This window comes from Bos grunniens, chromosome 8 (assembly GCF_055505025.1).
Source record: "Bos grunniens cultivar Pamir isolate PY7600 chromosome 8, Bosgru_T2T1.0, whole genome shotgun sequence".
Lineage (NCBI taxonomy): Eukaryota > Metazoa > Chordata > Mammalia > Artiodactyla > Bovidae > Bos > Bos grunniens.
In genome coordinates this window covers 88,375,593-88,396,946 of record NC_141172.1, presented here as the reverse complement: position 1 = coordinate 88,396,946, position 21,354 = coordinate 88,375,593, and the positions used below count along the sequence as shown (strand labels likewise).

The 21,354-nt window shown below is 54.2% G+C and overlaps 1 protein-coding gene across 8 annotated transcripts in view; it reads right to left on the bottom strand.

The window, feature by feature from the left end:
• Positions 1 to 6,044: 6,044 nt before the first annotated feature.
• Positions 6,045 to 21,354, bottom strand: part of SEMA4D (semaphorin 4D) — a 113,029-nt gene continuing 97,719 nt past the window's right edge. For all 8 annotated transcript variants that reach the window (XM_086414474.1, XM_086414479.1, XM_086414475.1 and 5 more), the window contains 10 exons: positions 21,159 to 21,252; positions 20,428 to 20,541; positions 19,267 to 19,418; positions 17,845 to 18,020; positions 17,579 to 17,735; positions 16,387 to 16,609; positions 15,226 to 15,341; positions 9,483 to 9,655; positions 9,354 to 9,397; positions 6,045 to 8,362 (listed from right to left, as the gene is read on the bottom strand). In XM_086414474.1, the coding sequence (XP_086270600.1) occupies positions 7,434 to 8,362; positions 9,354 to 9,397; positions 9,483 to 9,655; positions 15,226 to 15,341; positions 16,387 to 16,609; positions 17,579 to 17,735; positions 17,845 to 18,020; positions 19,267 to 19,418; positions 20,428 to 20,541; positions 21,159 to 21,252 (2,178 nt within the window). In that variant the 3' untranslated portion in view covers positions 6,045 to 7,433. The remainder of the gene's footprint in view (positions 8,363 to 9,353; positions 9,398 to 9,482; positions 9,656 to 15,225; positions 15,342 to 16,386; positions 16,610 to 17,578; positions 17,736 to 17,844; positions 18,021 to 19,266; positions 19,419 to 20,427; positions 20,542 to 21,158; positions 21,253 to 21,354) is intronic.

Below are 21,354 nucleotides of genomic sequence, written 5' to 3'. Positions count from 1 at the left end.
GCAGGCCCTGCTCCCTGAGGGCTCTGGGGGAAACCCATGGCCTCTGTTCCTGCTACTCCCAGTAACGGAGCAGGGGGCTGTGCTGAGGCCATTCCCCCCGACTGCCTGTGCCAGCCGAGCACCCCAACCATGTGGACCAGGGGGCCTTTCTGGCCTCCTTGCCCAGGGACCTAGCTACCTGACAAATGCCTGCTATTCCATGTTGACTGTACCACCCTGGGCAGGCAGGTCAGAGTCTGGCCTAGACCAGAGCAGCCCTGCCTGATCACAGTCCTGCCTGAGAATCAGCTTTCAAGAGCTCAATTCCATCTGAGGTGCCCACCAACCTGGGAAGGACATAATAAAACATTTCACACAGGATGGTCAGGAGTACCAGGACTACATCTATCTGTGGCTGGAGTTCACAGAGCAGGAAAACCCAACGACAGAGCTGAAGGATTAAAAAACCTGCCCGAAAACAACAGGCATCTGGGTGTGCGTGTGAGTGGGGGCGTGTGTGCACGCTGGCGGCGTTATGTGCACGCTGGCGGCTGGTGCATGCGGCTGGCTGAGACGTTTCTCTGTCACATGCTGGGCTTTTTACAAGGGGAGAGAGAAAATGAGACCTTTGATGGACTCCTAGTGAGTCAGGTCCCCGTGTGACCCTCCCAGGGCCTATTCACCTTTGGCCCACCACGTTCAGGATCCTCAAAGATGTGATTTGATTCTGCTCTTTATACTTCCCTGAAGTTTCAAGTTCACTACAACAAGCTAATATTGCTTCTACAATAAAACAGAGTGCTATGTGGAAGAAAGACACGAGCCACAGGCTCTGGAGGGAGTTCTGAAAGGTGTTCAGCAGCGATTCACACGGCAGCTCCCTGCGGTACTGGCCCCATGGGGACCGTGGGGTCTGTTCACTTGTTCTCTGTGTGGGATTGTTGGTGTTTTGTTCTGCCACCATTGTATGTGTGCTCAGTCGTGTCTGACGCTTTGCGACCCCATGGACTGTAGCCCGCCAGGCTATTCTGTCCATGGGATTCTCCAGGCCAAGAATACTGGAGCGGGTTGCCATGTCCTTCTCCAGGAGATCTTCCTGACCCAGGGATCAAGCCTGCGTCTCTTGTATCTCCTGCATTGGCAGGCGGCTTCTTAACCACTGAGCCAGCCGGGAAACCATAATTTGGTACAATATACATTTTTGTATACAGAACATTTTGTACCCTACCCACAGATAACTCTATACTTTTATTTTCAGATATGCATACTTATACATATATGCAGATCCACACGTACAGGTACACACACCCGTGTCTGTGACATCTGCTGGGTGCCTGCCTCCCTTTAACTGAAGGCACTTGGTGAGACCATGCTTCATTTAGTCATTCCCCTGCTGGTGGGCAACTTCGTGCAGTCTAACTCTTAAGGTGATACTCATGAGCCATGACTGATCAAAATGCAAAGACTTCTCAGAACACACAGTGAGGTCGGTTCTCATCTCCTCGCCCTGCCCAGTGGTGACACGCACTGAGTCCCCAGGACAGGAGCCCCAAACGTGGGTCACAGGAACCTCGGATAGGTTCTCCTGACTGATGCTGAGACAAAGACCCCAGGTGGCCTGAGCTGGGGACAATTCATCCCCCTGAACCATACAGGCCAGGACCTCTCAGGAGCCAAATTCTCCTTAGACCCACAGTCATTGGGACACAAACAACATGAAAATCACTCCCACATGCACCTTTACAGTGAGTATAGCATGAAGCACCATTAAATGTTCTCTAAATGGGGATGTAACCGTGTCAAGTATTAAAAATGTTAAAATACTTACGTTCCATTTATTCTTTTTAAAAAAACTATCCAACTCATTCTGAATGCAGAAGAGATTAAAGAGAGAGGGAAAGGAACAGTTAAAACTGGTCAGCAGGGCCAACACATGATGTCAGTGGGGACCTGGGGCAGCAAGCCAAACCCACCTGCCCTGTCTCCCAAGGGCCTGCTACCCAGAAATTTGGGGTGCTGGGCCCATCCCTCATAGCCACTGTGGGCTGGGGCCACCGGCAGTCTCGGGTCCCAGCCCCCACTTCAGGTTTGTGGGACTGTTGGCTCCACCCTGACCCCACCCTGTCCAAAGAAACCGCTAGGCACGGTTGACTGTGGGTATGTTTTAGTTGCTCAGTCGTGTCCAACTCTTTGCAACCCCATGGACTGTAACCCGCCAAGCTTCTCTGTCCATGGGGTTTTCCCAGCAAGAATACTGGAGTGGGTTGCCATTTGTTCTCCAGTATACTCCACTGTGGGACAAAACCAGAACTCCTCTGAGCAATGGCCCCTTCTTGAGGGAAGCCGACCCATCCTAGAGGTGAAGGGCCTGAGAGTCCCCAGCTGGAGAGGGGTGTAAGATCACCCCAAGTCAACAGGCCATGTCCTGTGCAGCTCCAGGCATCTCCCTCCCTGTGCTCAACTCTGACTCTGGGGCCAGCTCACCTCCCATACTCACGCCGAGTCCTGCAAGCTATTGGACGGCCAGGTGCCCTCATAGTGGTGCTGTTCTGGTCTCTGAGCACCCAGAAGCTCTGAGTACACACCAAGGACGCTCACTCCGGATTCCCCTGCGTGGCTCAGAGTCCGCATGTGTGTGTGTGCTCAGTCACTCAGTCATGTCTTTGGGACTCTTTGGGACCCTATGGGCTGTAACCTGCCAGTCTCCTCTGTCTATGGGGATTCTCCAGGCAAGAATACTGGAGTGGGTTGCCATGCCCTCCTCCAGAGGATCTTCCTGACCCAAGGATCAAACCCATTGTCTCCTTCATTGGCAGGCGGATTCTTTACCGCTGATTCACCTGGGAAGCTCTCCAGAGTCCACGAGAATCCCATGGACAGAGAAGCCTGGTGGGCTACAGTCCACGGGGAGGCAGAGTTGGACACAACTGAGTGACTAAACGTCAGCAAAACTTTCTGTGTGTATATATGTGCATGTGCAAGCACATGATTTGCACAGACATGCATACAGACACATCACCAATCACTGTGATCTGCACAAGCTTGCCTCGTTTGACTGTGCTTTGCTATATCGCACTTTGCAGAGACTGTTTTTTACAAATCAAAGGTGTGTGGCAACCCTGCATTGAGCAAGTTGATTGGTGCCATTTTTTCCAACAGCATTTGCTCACTTCCTGTCTGTGTATCACACTTTGGTAATTCTCACTTCACTTTATAAACTTTTTCATTATCATTAATATAATAATTGTATGGTGACTATGACTGGTGATCTTTGATGTAAGTGCCTCAGCTTGCTGAAGGCTCAGATGACCATTAGCATTTTTAAATTAAGGTACATAATGCTTACTCCATTCTTAATAGACTATAGTATAGTGTAAATGTAACTTTTAAATGTACTGGAAAAGGAAAAAATTCATGCAACTCACTTTATTACAATAGTTGCTGTATTGCAATGGGTCTGAATCTGAACTTGCCACACCTCCGAGATGTCCCGTATCTTAATCTGTATTTACAGGCAAAATGAAATGAAATGTGCTCACATGCACACAGTGGAAGATCTCTTTGCTTATCTGTTCTAATTTTGCCACAAGAGCATGGATTTTTTCAGATAAGCAGAACACGACTATATGCCTTCGGGATTTCTCCAGCTCAGAACCTCTTTTCTCCATTTATCAGTATTTTCCTAACTCCCAACTTTCAAACAGAAGACAGCCAGCAGGTAGGAGAACCACCCCCAAACCCAGAATTCATCTTCCCTACACTCAAGCCTCAAGGCCTTTGAATAGAAGCACGGCCACAAGGCACAGTTGTGCAGAGTGCTCTGCACCAAACAGAAACACATACGCATCCACAGGTGTCTGCATACATGTTCATGCAAGAACACACAGACATACAGGCACACGTGTGCACACAGAGATATGTCAGTACAGAAAGCACATACATGGACCTATGTACACATACACATGTCAACATACAGACGCCCAAGCACACACACATTCCACCAGCATAATCTGGAGATGCAGAGAAGACAGTGAGCCGAGAAGCCCCTCACAGTCACTCAGCTCTAAGGCTGTGCCCACTGTGAGAAGCTGACCTGGCCTTAGCTGGGCCAGCGCTCCAGCCACCGTGGGATGGTTTGGAAAGCCCAGCTCCGCAGTGACACCCAGGCCAAGGCCAGGTGGGAGCAGCCTGGACAGGGCGGTGCCCGCAGGTGGAGGCAGGAGCTGACACCTGTGCAGAGCCACAGCCTGCACTGGCTGCTTGAGCTCCGGTGCCTGCCACCACTTGGGGCAGGAGCTGTCCAGGGCTGCTGCCTTTTTAAACACTGTGCACTTGAACACCCGCACTGTACCAGGAACCAGCATGGGCTTGTGGGCTAGATTTAGGAGAAAAGGGCAACACCCGCCTAGATCTGGATGTATCATGGGGGGTACCCAACCCAGCCACCTGCAGCAGGAAAAGCCTGGGAACAGGGCCCAAGCACAGCCTCAGACAGAGGAGAGGCACTCTCGTCCACTCCGCCCCTCACCAGCGGGTCGCCCTCGGGAAGGGGAGGTCCCTGAGCGGAGACCGATCGTAACTGGTCCACTGAGGGGTGGGCCCTCACAGGCCATCTGCGGGGATCCTGAGGCCTGCGTCTGTCAGCATGGAGCCTGGAGACACCAGCACCCACTGCCAAGGAGGTTCCCCAGCGTGGCTGTGGAGGATGCTGCCACTGCGGCCTGGGCCAGGGAGGGCTGAAGCAGTTCCCCAACGCCTGCCTGAGGAGTCAGGGCTGAGAGCAGCACTCAGGTGACCTGGGGGCCATACGGACCCATCCCTCTCAGGTCTGTTTGCAAGCATCTCCTTCGTGGACAACATCCCTGTCCACTGCCTAGGGCCTGCGCAGAGCCCCCAGCGGCTACACGTGCAGGGTCACAGTGGACACAGTCACTTGAAGGCTCGTGAGCCAACCCACAGGGAAGTGGGCAGCAGCTTAACACTTCCCACAGCTTGCTTAAATTCTCCAAACAGTGAAAAAAAAAAAATGAGGTTTGCTTTTCCTCCTGAGTTTATTCTTGAGCAGGCCTGGAGTATGCTGTGTGTTTTCTCTGTAGCTACTAATGAGTCAGAAGATGGCAGCGGGGAGACCTGACCACCAAGCACTGCCCAGAGCCCCCAGGGGACACACTCGGCCCGGAGGCGTGGCTGACACCCCATCTCGGTGTTGTCCAGCACCGAGCCAACACCGCCTGTAGCTCAGAGCACACTAGACTTGACACCTGTTCTGCCTTTAAACATCTCGAAGCAAATTGTTCAAACAGTTCCCAATCTGGAGGCTCTAAAGTTCAGTTTTTAAATCTCCAGATGCCACGTCTATGAAACCCAAATTGTTAGCCAACACAGAAGTAACCTTATATACCAGTAACTGGCAAGCTTCAGCTCGAGTTTGTAAATAAATTTGGGTGTGTGGCCATGCCCACCCATCGGCAGCTTTCAGGTTACAAAAGAAGAGCTGAGTAGTTGTGACAGAAACCATGGCTTGTGAAGCCCTAGAGTTTGGCCCTTCATGGAAAACACTGGTTGAACCCTACGGTCCACAGGAACAGCTCTGGGGTCACGGTTAAGTGTCGCTGGAGATTACCGGAGGGGTGCAGTAAGGAAGGCAGTGCTCCTGGAGGAAGTCCCCCCCACCCCCACCTGGACAGGTGCCCTGCTCACCTGTGGCCTGGCAGAAGAGATGGAAGGTCCCCAGGGCATGCACGTGCTGGGCCTGGTCGCTGAGGAAGGGCGGCAGCAAGGTGACCTGCAGGCGGCGGTCAGGCCCTGGGCCCGAGGCCGGCCAGGGGCTTCGGGGAGAGGAAGATGAGTCGGGGCCCAGACAGGACAGGGAAGAGGACCCCGGAGGAGGGAAGGGCAGAGGAGATGAGGCTGCGAGACAGAGGACAGAAAAGAGAGAGGGCTCTGAGGAGAAGTCATCAGGAGTGCACCGCATGCCAGGGAAGGAGAATGAAGCACAGGAGAGAAAAGGGGCCCAGGCCACGTGGGGAGGCAGCGGAGGAGCCGCAGAGAACCACGTCCCCGCATCAAGGATATAAGCTTCTGTTTATTCGGTTACTTTCCAAATGTATACAATTCAAAGTAGAAAAATAAAAACAAAGTAAATCTTATAAAACACAAATGTTTACACCAGAACGGTCAAATGCTATCATGCTGGAAGATGACATCGGCCACACAGGCACACACGCTCAGAGTTTATTGCTCTTTGCCACGGAAAGAAAGCCTCCTCTTGTGGGCGTCTGGAAAGCAGGAGGTGGAGTGTGACGTCGGTGATGATAGGACCGTGCGGCCCACTTGCACCTTGACAGATGGCGCCAGGCTTGGCAGGTCTGCGGCAGCAGCATGTGGGGGCTGGGGGGCTGTGGTCACTGGCCTGGCTGCCCCCTGGCCACCCAGCTCTTTTCCAGTTGTAGACAGCTCAGTTAGGCCAGAGAGTCTGGGCAGGCAGAGAGCATGAGATGGAAGCAAAATGGAAAAGGAGATGTTCAGATGACCAAGACATCCTGGAGAACATTCTGCCTGAACAAGAGGTTTTCACCAGTGGCCATGGGCATTAGATTGTAACACGCTTGTCCTCTCAGCTCTGGGCTAGCCCAGCTCCATCCATAGCAGTCTGGGGCCCGTCCCTCCCTCCAAACTCTACCCAGTGTCGTGGAATGGTCCTCCATAGCCTTCTCCTCGAAAGAGTTAAGACAAGAGTAAAAAGGTACAGAAAGAAAAATCTCTGAAAATGATGCTTCCCTCAAGGAACAAAATTTTAAGAATAATTAAAAAAAGAAGTGTGATCAAGAGATGATTTTTGTCTACATTTCTAAAAGCGGAAAAGAATGCATTTAGCAAAAGTAAGTTTATCCCTGAGAATCTTAAGCAACGTAAGCCATACCTTTATCCTAATATACAACAAAATTCAGAAGATGTACATCTTCCAAATATTAAAACATCTGCTTTAGTAATTAAAAAAATAAAATGACCCAACACGCCAACATAATTAAAGCAAAATCCTAAAAAGTAATGACGTGGAAGGAAAGGTCCGTGCCAACCTGGACAACAGGTGATAAGTTACCAATCTGATAAACTAAAACGTCATTTCCAATCTGGAATTAAATTATCTTTCAGTGGCTGCTACGAGGAGGGGACGTTCATGGCCCTTCTTCTCAGACCAGTGGCAGTCTGGCCATCTTTCCGCCGCAGAGCGGCCGTGGGTGAGCCTGCGGGCGCGACTCCAAACGCGCCACCGACCAGGGAGGCCAGACTCGATGCTTGCTGTTTTCCAAAAGGACAAAGAGAAACCAAGTCACAAGTGCGACCCAAGAAAAAAGACACAGAAGGCTGAGGTTTGCTGACGACGGCTACCTACGCAGCACTGGATGGAGCACTGAACTGGCAACACAGAGACCCTGCAGGCGGCCGGAGCCTCAGTCCCCGTCTGCATCCGAGTCGGCGAACTTCAGCTCGCACTTGACGTCGAACGGCCGGTCCCTGACCGGGAGCTCGTCGATCTTCTGCGAGTCCTCCCGGTCAGTGGGCAGCCGGCTGGCCATCGTGTCCTGCTCTGTCTCGTAGCCGGTGTCCAGGGCTGGCTTGGGCTGTCCCCCATTCTGCTGGGAGAAGCTGCCCTGCTCCACCAGCGTCTCCTTCACACTCTGCTCAAAGTCTGAGAAGTCCGACGTGGGCTTCTTCTTCCCGAGGAGCATGGCCGAGCGGAATTTCAAGCACTGTCCGGGCAGGTAGCCCTTATAGCAGTTGTAGGAGACGAGGCAGAGGAAGAGGGCGAAGAAGAAGAGGAAGAGAAACATGAGGAGGCGGTTGTCACTGGACTTTAGATACAATGTCTTCTCCGAGTGGACTTGCGGGACCGTGTTGATGACGATCTTTGGTTCGCAGGACGTACTAGTGGCTGCCACGGGGCTGGATGGTGGGGGAACAGCACCCAGCGTGGTGACCTGCACGGCTGGGGTCTGAGGAAAGGAGACTGGGGTGGGCCCCACTGACACTCTGGGGGTGATCCGACTGCCTTCTGTCCGTGTGGCTGGAGAGGTAGAGGCCACTGTGGTTCGCTGGACCGTCTTGACCTCCAGAACATGCTTGGCCACCACCTGCAAGATCGTCTTGTTCTTGACCTTCTCCTCCGACAGGCACTGATACACCCCGCTGTCTCCTTCCGACAGGTTGAAGATGAGCAGGTTCTTTCTGCCTACCAAGCTGTACTTGGGGCTTTCGGCCTTGAGCACGCCGTTCTGGAACTTCCATACCACCCGGGCCAGGTTGGACTTTTGGGAACATTTGAGTTCTGCTGTGCCGCCATGCTTGAAAAAATGCTGCAGGTAACTTTCTTTAATTTTATCTGGAACATTAAAATAAATGTGCACAGCATCAACAACCCTGCTCAATACTTCTCTCAAAAATAGGTCAACACGTACAAGAGGACACAAGAATTTCACCCAGTGGAGCAACATGGAATCTTCCAGAACAGCTAAGGAGATAAAGACATGCGTGACCAAAAAGCAAAGATGAGCTCCCAGTGGCAGCCCCGGGGGACGGGGAGAACTCCCAGGCCAGGCAGGCTGCACAGCAGCCAGCTGTGCCTTCTGGTGGCAACGCCAAGTCAAAGGTATCAAGCTTCTGCTAGCAGCTCGGTGGGCCTTGCCCCCTCCTCCTAAACCTGTCTTAACTGATGACATCTGTCAGGTTAGGGATGGGAGCCCAGGGCACACCTGCCTTCAGCTGGAACATGCCTGACCTCCTGGCAGGGGTGGGATGACCTAAGGGGAACGGGAACTAATCTCTCCTGAGCACCTCCCTCCGGCTCACAAGAAGTATGTATGCATGTATGCTCAGTTGCTCAGTTGCGCCCGACTCTTTGTGACCCCCAGGCTCCTCTTCGAGGCTCCTCTGTCCATGGGATTCCCCAGGCAAGAATACTGGAGTAGGTTGCCATGCCCTCCTCCAGGGGATCTTCCCGACTCGGGGATCAAACCCATGTCTCCTGCATCTCCTGCATTGCAGGTGGATTCTTTATCCACTGAGCCACCTGGGAAGCCCCACAAGAGGTGTGGCCCCAAGCTAAGCGGAAGAGAGAGGCATATCAAGAGTGGACATCACGGTTTGGGATGAGAGTGCCTTCCAGTAAACACACTCTGCATGGCTTCGGCATCCTGTTTTGCAATACAAGGGACAAAGAAACATCACAGGGATCTGCCATGAGATACTCGACCTCTGTTCCAAGTAAGGAAAGAAAAACAAAACGTGCGAAATGCTACAACAGCAAAGCGTCATGAAATGGTTAGGAGACCCGGCTGCCCCTAAAGGGGAGGTGGCGGGGACGGGCAACTTACCAGGGCAAGTGGATGCGTCCCCATTCATTTCCTGAATCAGTCCCCTGAAAGACAACGGGGCACAGTTACAGGGTGCACACGCGTCAGGCCGTGGGGCTGGGCTGGGCACCAGCTTGCCACACACGGTACCTGCTGGGGCTGTCAGTCTGGTGCAGGGCGACACAGGCGGCCACGGCCGGGCTCCAGGCGCAGTAGGGGTCCCGGGCAAGCACGCAGTCCTCGCAGGTGCCATGCTTCCCGCAGAAGGCCACAGGGGCCTGCACCACGCCCGAGTTGGAACCGGCATAGACAAACTTCCTGCCCTGTGGGGTGAAGCAGACAAGCGCAGGGGGCATGGGGTGGGGGCAGCCTTCAAGGGCCGGGTGCTTCTCTAGCTCACAGGGAATGGTGACAAGGCATCTCCCCGAGCTTCTCGAAGAGGCAGTGGTACGAGGCCAGGTTAGATCCTGGACAGATCTGCATAGCAGCATTGTGACATCATGGGCCGTGTGTGGTTTTGCGGGCTGGGGGGAGTCCACAGACTAACTCAGAGTACACTGGGCCTTGATCCAAACTCCTCCTCCTCCTTCCGAGCACCCACCCTCACCCTACTTGCCAGAAGTGCTTCTCTGCACCTTCTCTGCCAGCTCCATGCACAGGAAGATGCACTAGCCTGACACTTCTGGTCGCCCTCCCAGCCTCACTAGGCAAGAGGCCACAGCCTCCAAAACTCATCTCGTGTTCCCAACACGTGAACCCCAGCACAGAGACGACACATATCAGTGTGTGAATCCAGCGAGGCCACAGTGAACGTCAGAGGAGAGCAAACAGAGTTTTAATAAACAGAGTAAGACAAGTGAGGAGGCAGTCACTGCTCTCGCGTCGACATTTACGAGAAATGAACACAGCTAGGGAAATGGAGAGCCACGCTCAGAGTGGCCGTGAGTGTCAGTCGCTCTGTCGTGTCTGACTCTTTTGTGACCCGTGAACTGTAGCTCTCCAGGTTTCTCTGTCAATGGGATTCTCCAGGCAAGAATACTGGAGTGGGTAGCCATTCCCTTCTCCAGGAGGTCTTCCCGACCCAGGGATTGAACCTGGGTCTCCTGCACTGCAGGCAGATTCTTTACCATCTGAGCCACCAGGGAGAGGAGCAGAGAGCAGGGCAGGATCCTTTGTGCTCCGCAGCACTGGGCCTGGGACCCATCCCTCTCAGGCTGATGGCCCCAGAGCCCACAACACAGAAGGAAAACTGGGTGCCATTGGGCAGGCTGATTTTTCTCATTGAGCTAAACTACAACAAAGGCTGCCCTTCGGCGTCCACCTGAAGCCCACCAGGAGACTCAGGGCTGGCGATTCAGAAGCTCAGCATTTACTCTCTCCTTCCTGGTGAGTCACTCTCACCTTGACATTCTAGAAAGGCCTTTGTTTAATGTCAAAAGATTGCCAAGTTTACATGACGCTTCGTATTTGAGACTCAGATGAGACACAGCCTCTGTCCTCGGAAACGCGTTTTCAAGTAACCTGTCTGGCTGGAGTGCAAAGTCCCTGGGTGACCCCAGATCCCCTGGCCTGTGATGTCTCGAAGGCCCAGGGGTCACAGACCCACCGTGTGTGAGCACAGTTGAGAGAGAGGGCAGTGCCCCTGTGATGGCGTCACACTGTGAAGACAAGTGACAGAGAGCCAGGCCCAGTGCTGGCCTGTCCACATAGGCAGAGACCTGGGCACTGAGGCCAGGAGCACCTTGTATTCGTAAGAAGGAATCAGGACGACATCTCAGATCACAGTTGGGATCTGTGACTCGGAGGAGAGGAAAAGTTTGCTGGGATGACTGGCCCAGCGGGCAACTTCAGCGGGATCCTATAGAAGAGCCCTGGCGAGGGTGTGGACACTCCTGCAAAGTGGGGCAGGTGGTCTGGGTTGGGGAGGGGGCAGCCTGTCCCAGGCTGGCTCCATCCCCCCGCCCTACAGTCCACTCAGCCTCCAGCCCTTGCCCCCCAACAGGGCAGGGCTGAGCCCCCATGACTGCACCTGACCCATCCCAATGAATGTGGAACAGTAAAGTGTCCTGAGACCTCATAGCAGTGACCGCAGCAGGCAAGGCCCACAGGTGGACACCAAAGTCAGTGGGCAAGAGGGAACTGGGTGTCTATTTAGCCTCAGAGCATTACTTGCTCAGTCATGTCTGATTCTTTGTGACCCCATGGACTGTAGCCCACCAGGCTCCTCTGTTCATGGAATCCTCCAGGCAAGGATACTGCCATTCCCTTCTCCAGGGGATCTTCCCAACCTAGGGATCAAACCCAGGCCTCCTGCATTGAGGGTGGATTCTTTACCATCTGAGCCACCAGGGAAGCCCACAGTTGCCCACAACTAAGCGTCAGCCACTGCGGGGGCTGAATGTGGCCCCCAAACTCTTCAACCCCTCCCTCCAGGAGCTGGGGCTTGGCTCCTGGCCCCCTGGGGTGGGCTGCTCCCACTGACCACAGAGTGTGGAGATAACACAGTGGTCCAGTGGCTAAGACTACATACTCCCAATGCTCCTGGGTTTGGGCCTTGGTCAGGGAACTGTATCCTGCATGCTGCAATGAAGATCCCACATGCTAAAAGTAAAACTGGACGCAGCCAAAAAACAAAACACAAAAATCAAGAGGTCACACTGACTGCACCTTCCTGAGACAAAGGTCATCTCCCCAAAATGCTCAACATCAATCTAAACACAAGAAACACCAGGTATGCCCAAAATGGAGGGGCATTCTACAAAATGCTGACCAGTGCTCTCCAAAAGTGTCAAGGTCACCAAGATGAGGGCAGATGGGGAGCCATCCAGACCGGGGGTACTGAGGAAAGGTACCAAGGCCACGTGTGGCCCTAGAGTCAGAAAGCAGGTCATGGGAACGTGAGGATTGGGAGTGTGGAGGTGAGTTAGGGTGCTGCTGCCAGCAGACCTGCTCAGGTTCGATAGGAGCGCTGGGGAAGGGCTGCAGGACTACTCCACCTCAACTCTTGCGTGAGAGAAAACAAGCCGGCCGGGGACCACCTGGCTCCTGTGAGATGTGCTGAGTATGCACATGCTCAGGCCCCCACCCTCTGGGGGACTGTGCCCTCAGCTGCAGCACTGGGCTCTCATCTCTGGGTCCACGCGTGGGTAGTTGTGGGTGGATGTGGCCAGAGCTGGAGGGACTCCCGCCTTTGCTGCACAGGTGGTATCTCACCATTACAGAATGTTCCCAGAAAAACCACACTTAGCCTGGCCCCTGGACCCAGGGCACGCCTGCCATGTACACACCAGAGACGAGAGCAGGCCTGTTCATGCAGCAGGGGAGAGACAACCCCAGTGTCTACCAGGGGGTGAATAAAGCAGATGGGTATGCACAGGATGGAATGCTACTCAGCCCCAAACAGGAAGGAGATCCTGTCAGCTGCTACAACATGGATGAACCTTTAGGACCTGATGCTCAGGGAAACAGGCCCACCTCAAAAGGACGAATGTTGTCGGATTCCACTGACACGAGGTTCTTCTTAGAGTAGTCAAAGACACAGAGGTGGAATGCAGAGGGGTGGGTGCTAGGGGCTGGGGAATGGGAGGAAGGGAGACTTAGTGGTTAATGGTATGGGGTTTTAGTGTTGTAAGATATGAAGTTCTGGGGATAGATGGGGAGGAGGGTTTCACAATGTGAATGTATTTAATGCTTCTAAGGTGTACATGCAAAAATAATTAAAATGGTACAATTTATGAAGTGCATTTACCACGATGCACTTGTTGTGAGAGGACAGGAGGTAGAGACAAGGGACTCCCCGACCTGGTGGAGGCTGTGTGCCGGGCCACCCTGTGCTCCCCCAGCCCTGTGGTGCCTGCTCATTAGCTTTCTGCAATGAGGACCAGGCATGAGTGACCCAGGAGAGCCTGCTGGTGGGGAGTGGGGAGGGAGGAACTGGTGTCTTTTCACCCCAAACAGCTGCTTCCTGCTGCCATGGCAGCACAGCCAGCATTCCAAAGCCACCCTGAGCCCACCAGCCCAGGAGGTGTGGGACCCCATGACTGCACAATGTGTTTTCATCTGTTCTAGGCAAATGAGCCGGGCCCCAGCGCAGTGGGGGCTCCTGTGGGGAAAGGTGATTCCCTCCCTGGGGCTCCAGGCTCCCTCCCGGGGTGCCAGCCTCCCTCCTGGGCCACTTGACCATTCCTGACTGCAGGGAGTGAGCAAAGGACTGATCTGTGAGACCTTCCAGTAGGCGATCCTGCCCCCATCCTTCCCGTGGGATCAGTGACCACAAAGACTTGGGTCAGGATGGCAGGGCCAGCTGGGTCCAGGAATGATGTCTTGTGGAGCAGAGCTGAGCCCTGCTCTCACCACATGTCCACTCTGGGGGCCCGGCCTTAGTTCTGATGAGTATTTGACCATTTGGAGGCCTTAAGCGTGCTTGGCTGAAGCACCCAAGCAACATGGTGGTGGCAAGAAGGGCGCCTGGGTTTCCTTATTTCAACAAATTGTACAGGAGAGCGTGGCGAAGGGTGGCCAAAAGCACTGCTCGAGAGGCACAGATCTAAGTCTGCGAGCCTAACTCCACCAGGCTATTCTGTCTTCCTTCCCTTTCAGAATTGGAGGGAGAAGACACACACTGCAGGGGCCGAGAGGGGAGGGGACCCTGCAACAGGAGACTGAAAACCAGATGCAACTCCTCAAGCTCATGATGAAGGGGAGAGGATGAAAGCCCACGTGCAGCATTTGCAAATGCAAGCCTGACCAAGACGTCACCTTCTTTTCTTTCTCACCTGCCTGTCAGGGGCCCAATCCTGCTGCCCACAGCCCCGGGGCTGAGGAAGGGCTGAGCCTGGGCCCTACAAGCCACATGTAGCTCCCACCAGGACCCAGGGCAGCGAGGATGTTCTGGGAGGCCAGAGGAACAACCTCTTTCCAGCATGAAGGGAGGAAAGCTCAGGAGTGCTGTGGGTCCAGAAGGAAAATCTCAACAACAGGGTGACACCATATGAAGTGGGACAGGCCAGCCTGGTGCCCCTAAGCCAGGCTTTACAAATGGGGTACAGGTGGGAGAGGCTGAGTGATGGGGGGCCCTGCGGCAGAGGGGAATGTGACATGTGGCCAGGTGGCCAATTTCTGGTGCTGACTAGAGTCTATCAGCCCAGGGGCCACAGCATGGGGGACGTCACAGGGCAGGGCTGGGACCCTCCCAGAGGCTGCCAAACTTCACTGCACAGAGGAGGAAACAGAGACAGGACTGGCCTGCCCAGGCTCACAGCCATGCACCTGGAGCTGGATGTGGACGAGGCCACATGAAGCCAGGCCCGCGCTCTGCTCCGTACTCTCTACCCCAGCTGTAAACCGGGAGGCACGTTTCCCAAAGGCCGCCTGGTATGCACAGCTGAGGACTGCCTGTGGACTGCAGGGCAGATCCAGCCCGCGTGCTGCTTCCGGGCAGCCCACCCACTAAGAACAATTTTCACATACCGAAATAGTTGAAGAAGAATCAAAAGACTAACATTTTGTGATATATGAAAATCTCGGGGACTTCCTTGTGGTCCAGTGGTTAAGAATCCGCCTGGCAATGCAGGGGATGCAGGTTCGATCCCTGGGTCGGGAAGATCCCCTGGAGAAGGGAATGGCAACCCACTCCAGTATTCTTGCCTGGAGAATCCTGAAGGACAGAGGAGCCTGGTGGGCTATAGTCCATGGGGTCACAAAGAGTTGTACACAACTGAGCGACTAACACTTTCACTTTGTCTTTCCTGTACCCCACAGCTCACGGAAGAACTTTCTGTAACAGCCTGAAGGTAGGTTCATCTGGGCCAGATGGACGACCGGGCCTGCCTGGCCCAGCCCGCCCTGAGGTCACTGAAATGTGGGGCTGCCCTGCCAGCCCCCGGGGACTTACCTTCTTGGAAGACAGCAGTAGGCTCTGGATGGGCTCGAAGTCCTGGAAGAGCTGAGTCTCCTCAATGATGTGGATGTCATTCTCAAGGCTGATGGCTTTGTGCAGGGCGCCCCGGTCTGCAAGGTGAAAGCTGCATGTCAGTCCCCAGGAGAAGGGGACGGTGCTGGCGCTGTTGGCCACAGCAGCAAACAGTCACCCTTCTGCCTCCTGCACCTTCCCCCAACAGGAGGCTTAGAAACAGATGATGTTTTTGCGTTAGACTCACGAAGGGAAGAGTCATATGCAAAATAAACAACTGGACACCCAGCTGGCATGGGTCATCCCCATCTTTTTCAGAAAAAATAAACAGCTCTTTGTTAAGTCCAATACTCCCCATCAGAATGGTCGACACTGTGTCATCCAAATAAATGTGACATGGTTCTTGGGCACCACAGGCCTCTGGGGGTGCCAGCCCACCAGGAGCCCCAGGCAGGGGCAGCCAGCGGCTGGGCAGCACCCAGGGCTGACCACAGAGCTTGCCCGCTGCTGCTGCTCCTTTGCCTGGTCACCATTTCCATTCCAGGAAACTTGTGTTGGCATCTACGGGCCACCAGGAGAGGTGTGTCTCCCACGGCAGGTCAGGACAGGTCTCGAGCCCAGTTGTCACTCAGGGAGGCAGGACGTGCCTGTCTGCAGCTCTCACCTCGCCTCCATGGCACCACCTGGCCTCCCTCTACACCAGCCCAGACCCATCAGACCTGAATTTCTAGATCTGGGTCAGGACCTGCATTTTTAACTGGCGCTCCAGGTGTTCTGATGGTCACAGAGATCTGAAGCCACCCAGGTGTGGGGACTTCTCAGAAATCTTCCCACACACTAACAAATCCTCCCACTACTCGGGCACCCGGGCGAGATGCCGGCTCCGTGTGGCAGAGATTAGCTGGTCTTCATTGTTTGGTTGCTCAAGTCGTGTCTGACTTTTTGCAGTCCTATAAACTGTAGCCCACCAGGCTCCTCTGTCCGTGGGATTCTCCTGACAAGAACACTGGAGTGGGTTGCCCTTGCCTTCTCCAAGGGATCTTCCCAACCCAGGCATTGAACCTGTGTCTCTTGCGTTGGCAGGTGGATTCTTTACCACTGAGCCACCACTGGACGTACCCGTGTTCTTACCCAGGGACCCACCTGTGCTGACAAACATGACGTCGTGGATGGTTCCATCCAGGGCCCGGGCCCTGTCCACCACAATCTGCGTGTAGTTCACATCGCCTTTGATCAGCCGGGGCCTACTGTCTATCGGGGTCACGGAGTCGTCCATCAGAGGGTGGTCTTTGACGAACTGCAGGGTCTTGTCCGGCAGGTTGAGCGAGCTAGAAAAGTTGGCCGCCCGTGCCTCCCGGTTGATACACTACAGGAAATAGATCAGCCATGACCGTGGGCACTCGGGCACGCAGCATGCGCTCACACAAGAGTCGGGGCTTCCCCGAGGTGCAGAGCTTGGGAGTACACTGTGGATTTCTTGCCAAGATGGAAACACTGAGCTGACCTTTCCCCAGGTATCTAAAGACACAGTTATACAGCAGGTAGGCAATGCAACTGTCTTTTTCTCCACAGGACACAATGGTCTCTCGTGATACATAGTCAATGAAGTTATTTTCATCAACTCATAAATGAAAAAAATCGTGTCAGATGTCTGAAACTGAAAACCACACATTTCTCTTTTGATAGCTCTCCCAGAAGAGAAGCCTGGAAAAATGGCTAAAAACAGTCCAGTTATAAATATAAACAGCATAAAGGTCGAGAGCATGAAGGTCCTTTTTTCTGTCCTAGCTCCTAATTTGTGTACACCAAAATTCACGACCACAGGTGAATGCCTTTTGCTTAATGACATGCAGGAAAAGAACTGACCCGCCAGCGACGGTGCACCCACAGAGGGGGACGGTCCTGGGAGGGAGTCCCAAGCCCCAGGCCACTCTCCCAGGTCACAGTCCCACCTGTGGACCACGTACACGGCCCGGCTCACCAGGCCCATCATAAATGGATGCCTCACATCAGCCTAGATACCCACACCGATTTCTACATGAAATTTACTACTTTTAGGGAAATAAAAAATGTGACTCATATTAACGAATGGAGAGTAGCACTCATCTCTCTGCCAAGAAATCATGTTTCTCTGCAAGACACAGAAAACGAAACAGATCTAATTCTATTGTGCAATGTTAATCCCACAAAACATCCGGTGCCAGCCAGAACACCTTCTCGTTCGGGCAGTTTACAGCAACGGCTGTGACACAGCACACTGATGAGAAGGACCCAGGAAGCAGAGAGCGTGCCCCCGGCCCTCCCCGCTCCCAGGGGGAAGCCCGCGCCCACTCACCGCCCCAGGCCGCGGCGTGGGCACAGCCCCGTTGTAGCGCACCCACTTGGTGTGGGACTGCTCCACCGTGGCGCTCTGCATGTACTTCCCACGGGAGAAGACCGCCTCGGCCGTGGACAGGTTGTAGGCGCACACGGCCGACAGCCCCACGTTGTTCCTGGGGAGGAGGGGGTGACGTGACTGCCCTGAGGCGGGGGGCAGGGCAGGGGTCGGGGGAAGGAAAGTGCAGTGAAAACACCCCACCCCTGCCCGCCTGGAGCACTCACAGCTGCGGGGTGAAGACCCCGTAGAACACGGGTTCCTTCAGGTCCGGAGACCTGAGGACGAAGACATCCCGCAGCACGTTAAAGACGAGGTTGCTGTCCGGCCGGGAGCAGATGAGCCTGGCCTTCAGGAAGGAGGTCCACTTCTTCTGTAAGGTCCTCAGGCCCCCCTGGTCCCCCTGAAACCCCAAATACGTGTGCAGTGAGAGGAGGGGAGGCTCCCCCCAAACATGAGCCGGTGACGAGGGATGTACTCCAGCCCCGAGCAGCTCTGCCTCAGTGAAAGGAAGCTGAGGCCAAAAAGGAAAGCCGGCTGCAGACCACCAGTGACCCGAGCAACCCCTTCCGTGCCAGCTCAGGTCATGGATTAAAGCACAAAACCCAACCCACAACAACACCTCAACGAGCAGTCACCCAACTGCAGAAAGAACAACTGTTGGATTCCGCCCGCCCTCGGCGTCACGAAGCAGACGCCCCGCTGTCCTCCTGCGCGGTCACCGCTTTAGCCCTTTGGCTCACATGCACCTCCAGACTCAAGACCCATCTGTGAGCGACCGGCAGAGCCAGGGGCTGGTGGACACACAGGCTCCCCAGTCTGTCTCTGGCCAGTGTGCTTAGACAAGGTCTCCCCTAAAAGGCATTCCTCAAGGAGATCAGATTTTTACTTCCTTCCAGCTCTCAAGCTATCTGCTGAGATCCTCTGGACCTATCAGGTTCCCCAAAGCACTTTTTAGTGAACGGAGCACTAAGCAACAATCATGGAACACTCCTAACATGACTGGGTCTGGACAGAAGTACTGAAACTCTGAGTACTAAACACAGAAGATCATGAAACTGAACGTGTCCACACTCACTCTGGACACAGTGAAAACGCACTCCTCAACCTTTATGTTGGAATGGAAAAACCCCTAATTACAATGTGAAAGTGGAAGTGTTAGTTGCTTAGTCACATCCAACTCTTTGTGATCCAAGGGACTGTAGCCTTTCAGACACCTCTGTCCATGGAATTCTCCAGGCAAGAATCCTGGTGTGGCTGCCATTCCCTTCTCCAGGGGATCTTCCCGAACCAGGGTCTCCCGCATTCCAGGCGGATTCTTTACCGTCTGAGCCACCAGGGATAGATTTTGGTTAATACAGTACAGGAAAACTAACTTCCTATAAACTGGGAGAGATTTAAGGAATGTGTTAAGAACAGAGCCCTGAGGACAGAAAGCCAGTCACTGTCACACACGGGCTGGTGCTCCTGTGGTCCCCAAGGCGACCTGTAGGAAGGATGAAGGCCGAGCCCAACAGCCCATCCACACCGCTATCTGTAGTGTGGATGAATATGAGGAAGGAGACAGGCACCTCAGAGGAAGTGTGGAGCCCAGGTGACGTGCTCTCCCCAAGTACAGGGACCAAACAGAAAAGCGGGGGTGGGCTCACCTTGCAGACCCTCGCTATCCGGGGGATCATCAGCTTGAAGACAAACTCGTACTCCACAGACACCTCCGTGAAGAAGAAGTACACCCTGTCGTCCCCGAGGTCCTCGCCCTCCGGGATCTCTCGCACCACGTCAGCAAACACGAAGCTGGGCTCTGCAGGGACGGACGCTGTGATTAGCCCCGTGCACATCAAGGGCCCCGGCACCCCCCGTCAGAATGTGGGAGGCTGCCTGTGCCATACCCCACACAGACTCCAGGGCCTAGGGATGGTAACGGGGCCCATCTTGCCCTCCTCAGGCTAAGGAGAGGCTGGAGGTAGGGGTTCTGACACACAACCTCCCAGTCCAGCCCAAGAACTGAGGGCTGGATCTCTAAACTGGCAGGCAGCCTGGAGGCAACAGGGAGCCAGACCCCACCATCCCTAGAGACTCACTGGGAAATATGCTTTTGCTGGTTTAAACAGCCCATCCCTAACAGAGACAAACTCCTGACCACCAGATCCAGGTGCCCCAAGGCTCTAGCAGGCTGGCCAGTGCCCAGGAGAAAAGTCTCCTGTGAGTAGCTGTGAGCCATCTGATTGCGAATCCAATGTGGACACGTGACATCCAGGGATAACGGTATAATGTCACGTGCTGATCTAACAAGCCCAAGGTTGTCAATCTGAGCCTTCCAGATCTATTTTCAAGGAAGGGTAAAGGCAAGGTTAAACCAGCTCACAGGTGGCACTAGTGGTACAGAACCTGCCTGCCAGTGCAGGGGACATAAGAGACACAGGTTTGATCTCTTGGGTCGGGAAGATCTCCTGGAGGAGGGCATGGCAATCTCCTCCCATATTCTGGCCTGGAGAATCCCATGGACAGAGGAGCCCGGTGGGCTGCAGTCCACAGGGTTGAAAAGAGTCAGATGTGATTTAGCACACAACCAACTAACTTAGCAGAGAAGAAAGCAAGTCCCCAGGTGCTGGCAGTGGAGCCCCGAGTGGTTCCAGCAGAACCCCCACCTCACCGGGCCTGACATGAACCCCAAGACACAGGAAAGCGAGCCGCAGACGCCTTCCCATGAGGCTGGGAGCCGGCAGAGGGCGAACTAGAACGGGGGCTCTGGTGGAGAGGGAGCCACCCCAAGCACAAACACACCTTCCACCACGCGGCCCGCTTCTTACCATTAAGCCAAGGAATTGCATACTCTGTCCTCAGAGGACTGTGCGTAGAATTTCGGGAGATGATAGGTTCACTTCCCAGAAAGTTGTACGACGTCCCGGAATAAAGCTCCCCATCTTCAGTGACCCAGGAGGAAAGAGGAAAAAGGGATCGACACTAGTGTTGGTGACACGGCGATGCCCCCGCACTTCTCCTTCCAACCTGACTCAAGGGAACAGAGACACCACCGCCCTGCTTCTAGGTGCATGTTTCTGTTTCCTGAGTCTTCTGTTTCATTTCTGGACGTGGGGGACTTTGTGCCCATGATAAACTGTTTGGGGCAACAAGCGACAAGCAATTCCTACATCCAGTAAAATGACAAACGCATCAGTGGGTGCACAGGGGGCCCTGGCTTGCTGGCCCTGGGTGTGCGAGCGTAGTTCAAGGCAGGCCACGGCTCAGTCACAAACGTCCTCTGAACAGAAGCTTCCCTCAACCTGCCCGACTCATCCAGGTGGTCTGCACAGGCGACAGATACAAAATAACCTGTCCCCAAATCTAACCAGAAGACTGCGGAGGTGGCCGTCTATCCTACTGAACAACGAATCCAAGAGCTCTAGAGAGACTCCTGGACCTTCTGTGTGGACGGTGAATATGGGCACCAAGCAGAGGAGGTCACTGCAGAGGAGGAGGAACGGGGCCGCCTGGGTCCAGGGGGGCCAAGCCGGGAACGCACACCGAGGGCAGGACTCACCGACCATGACAGACGTGTAGCTCTGTGCTGGGTCAAAGGGACACCTTCCTTTGCCATCTTCATTTTTCCCCAGAAATTTGAAGGATGTTAAGTTCTATAATTGAGCAGAAAGGAAGAATATCATAAATGTCTGAAGTCCTGCAGTCATCCCGATCGTGCTTCTTTGCTGAACCATTTAATCTTCAGACTTGCTCTT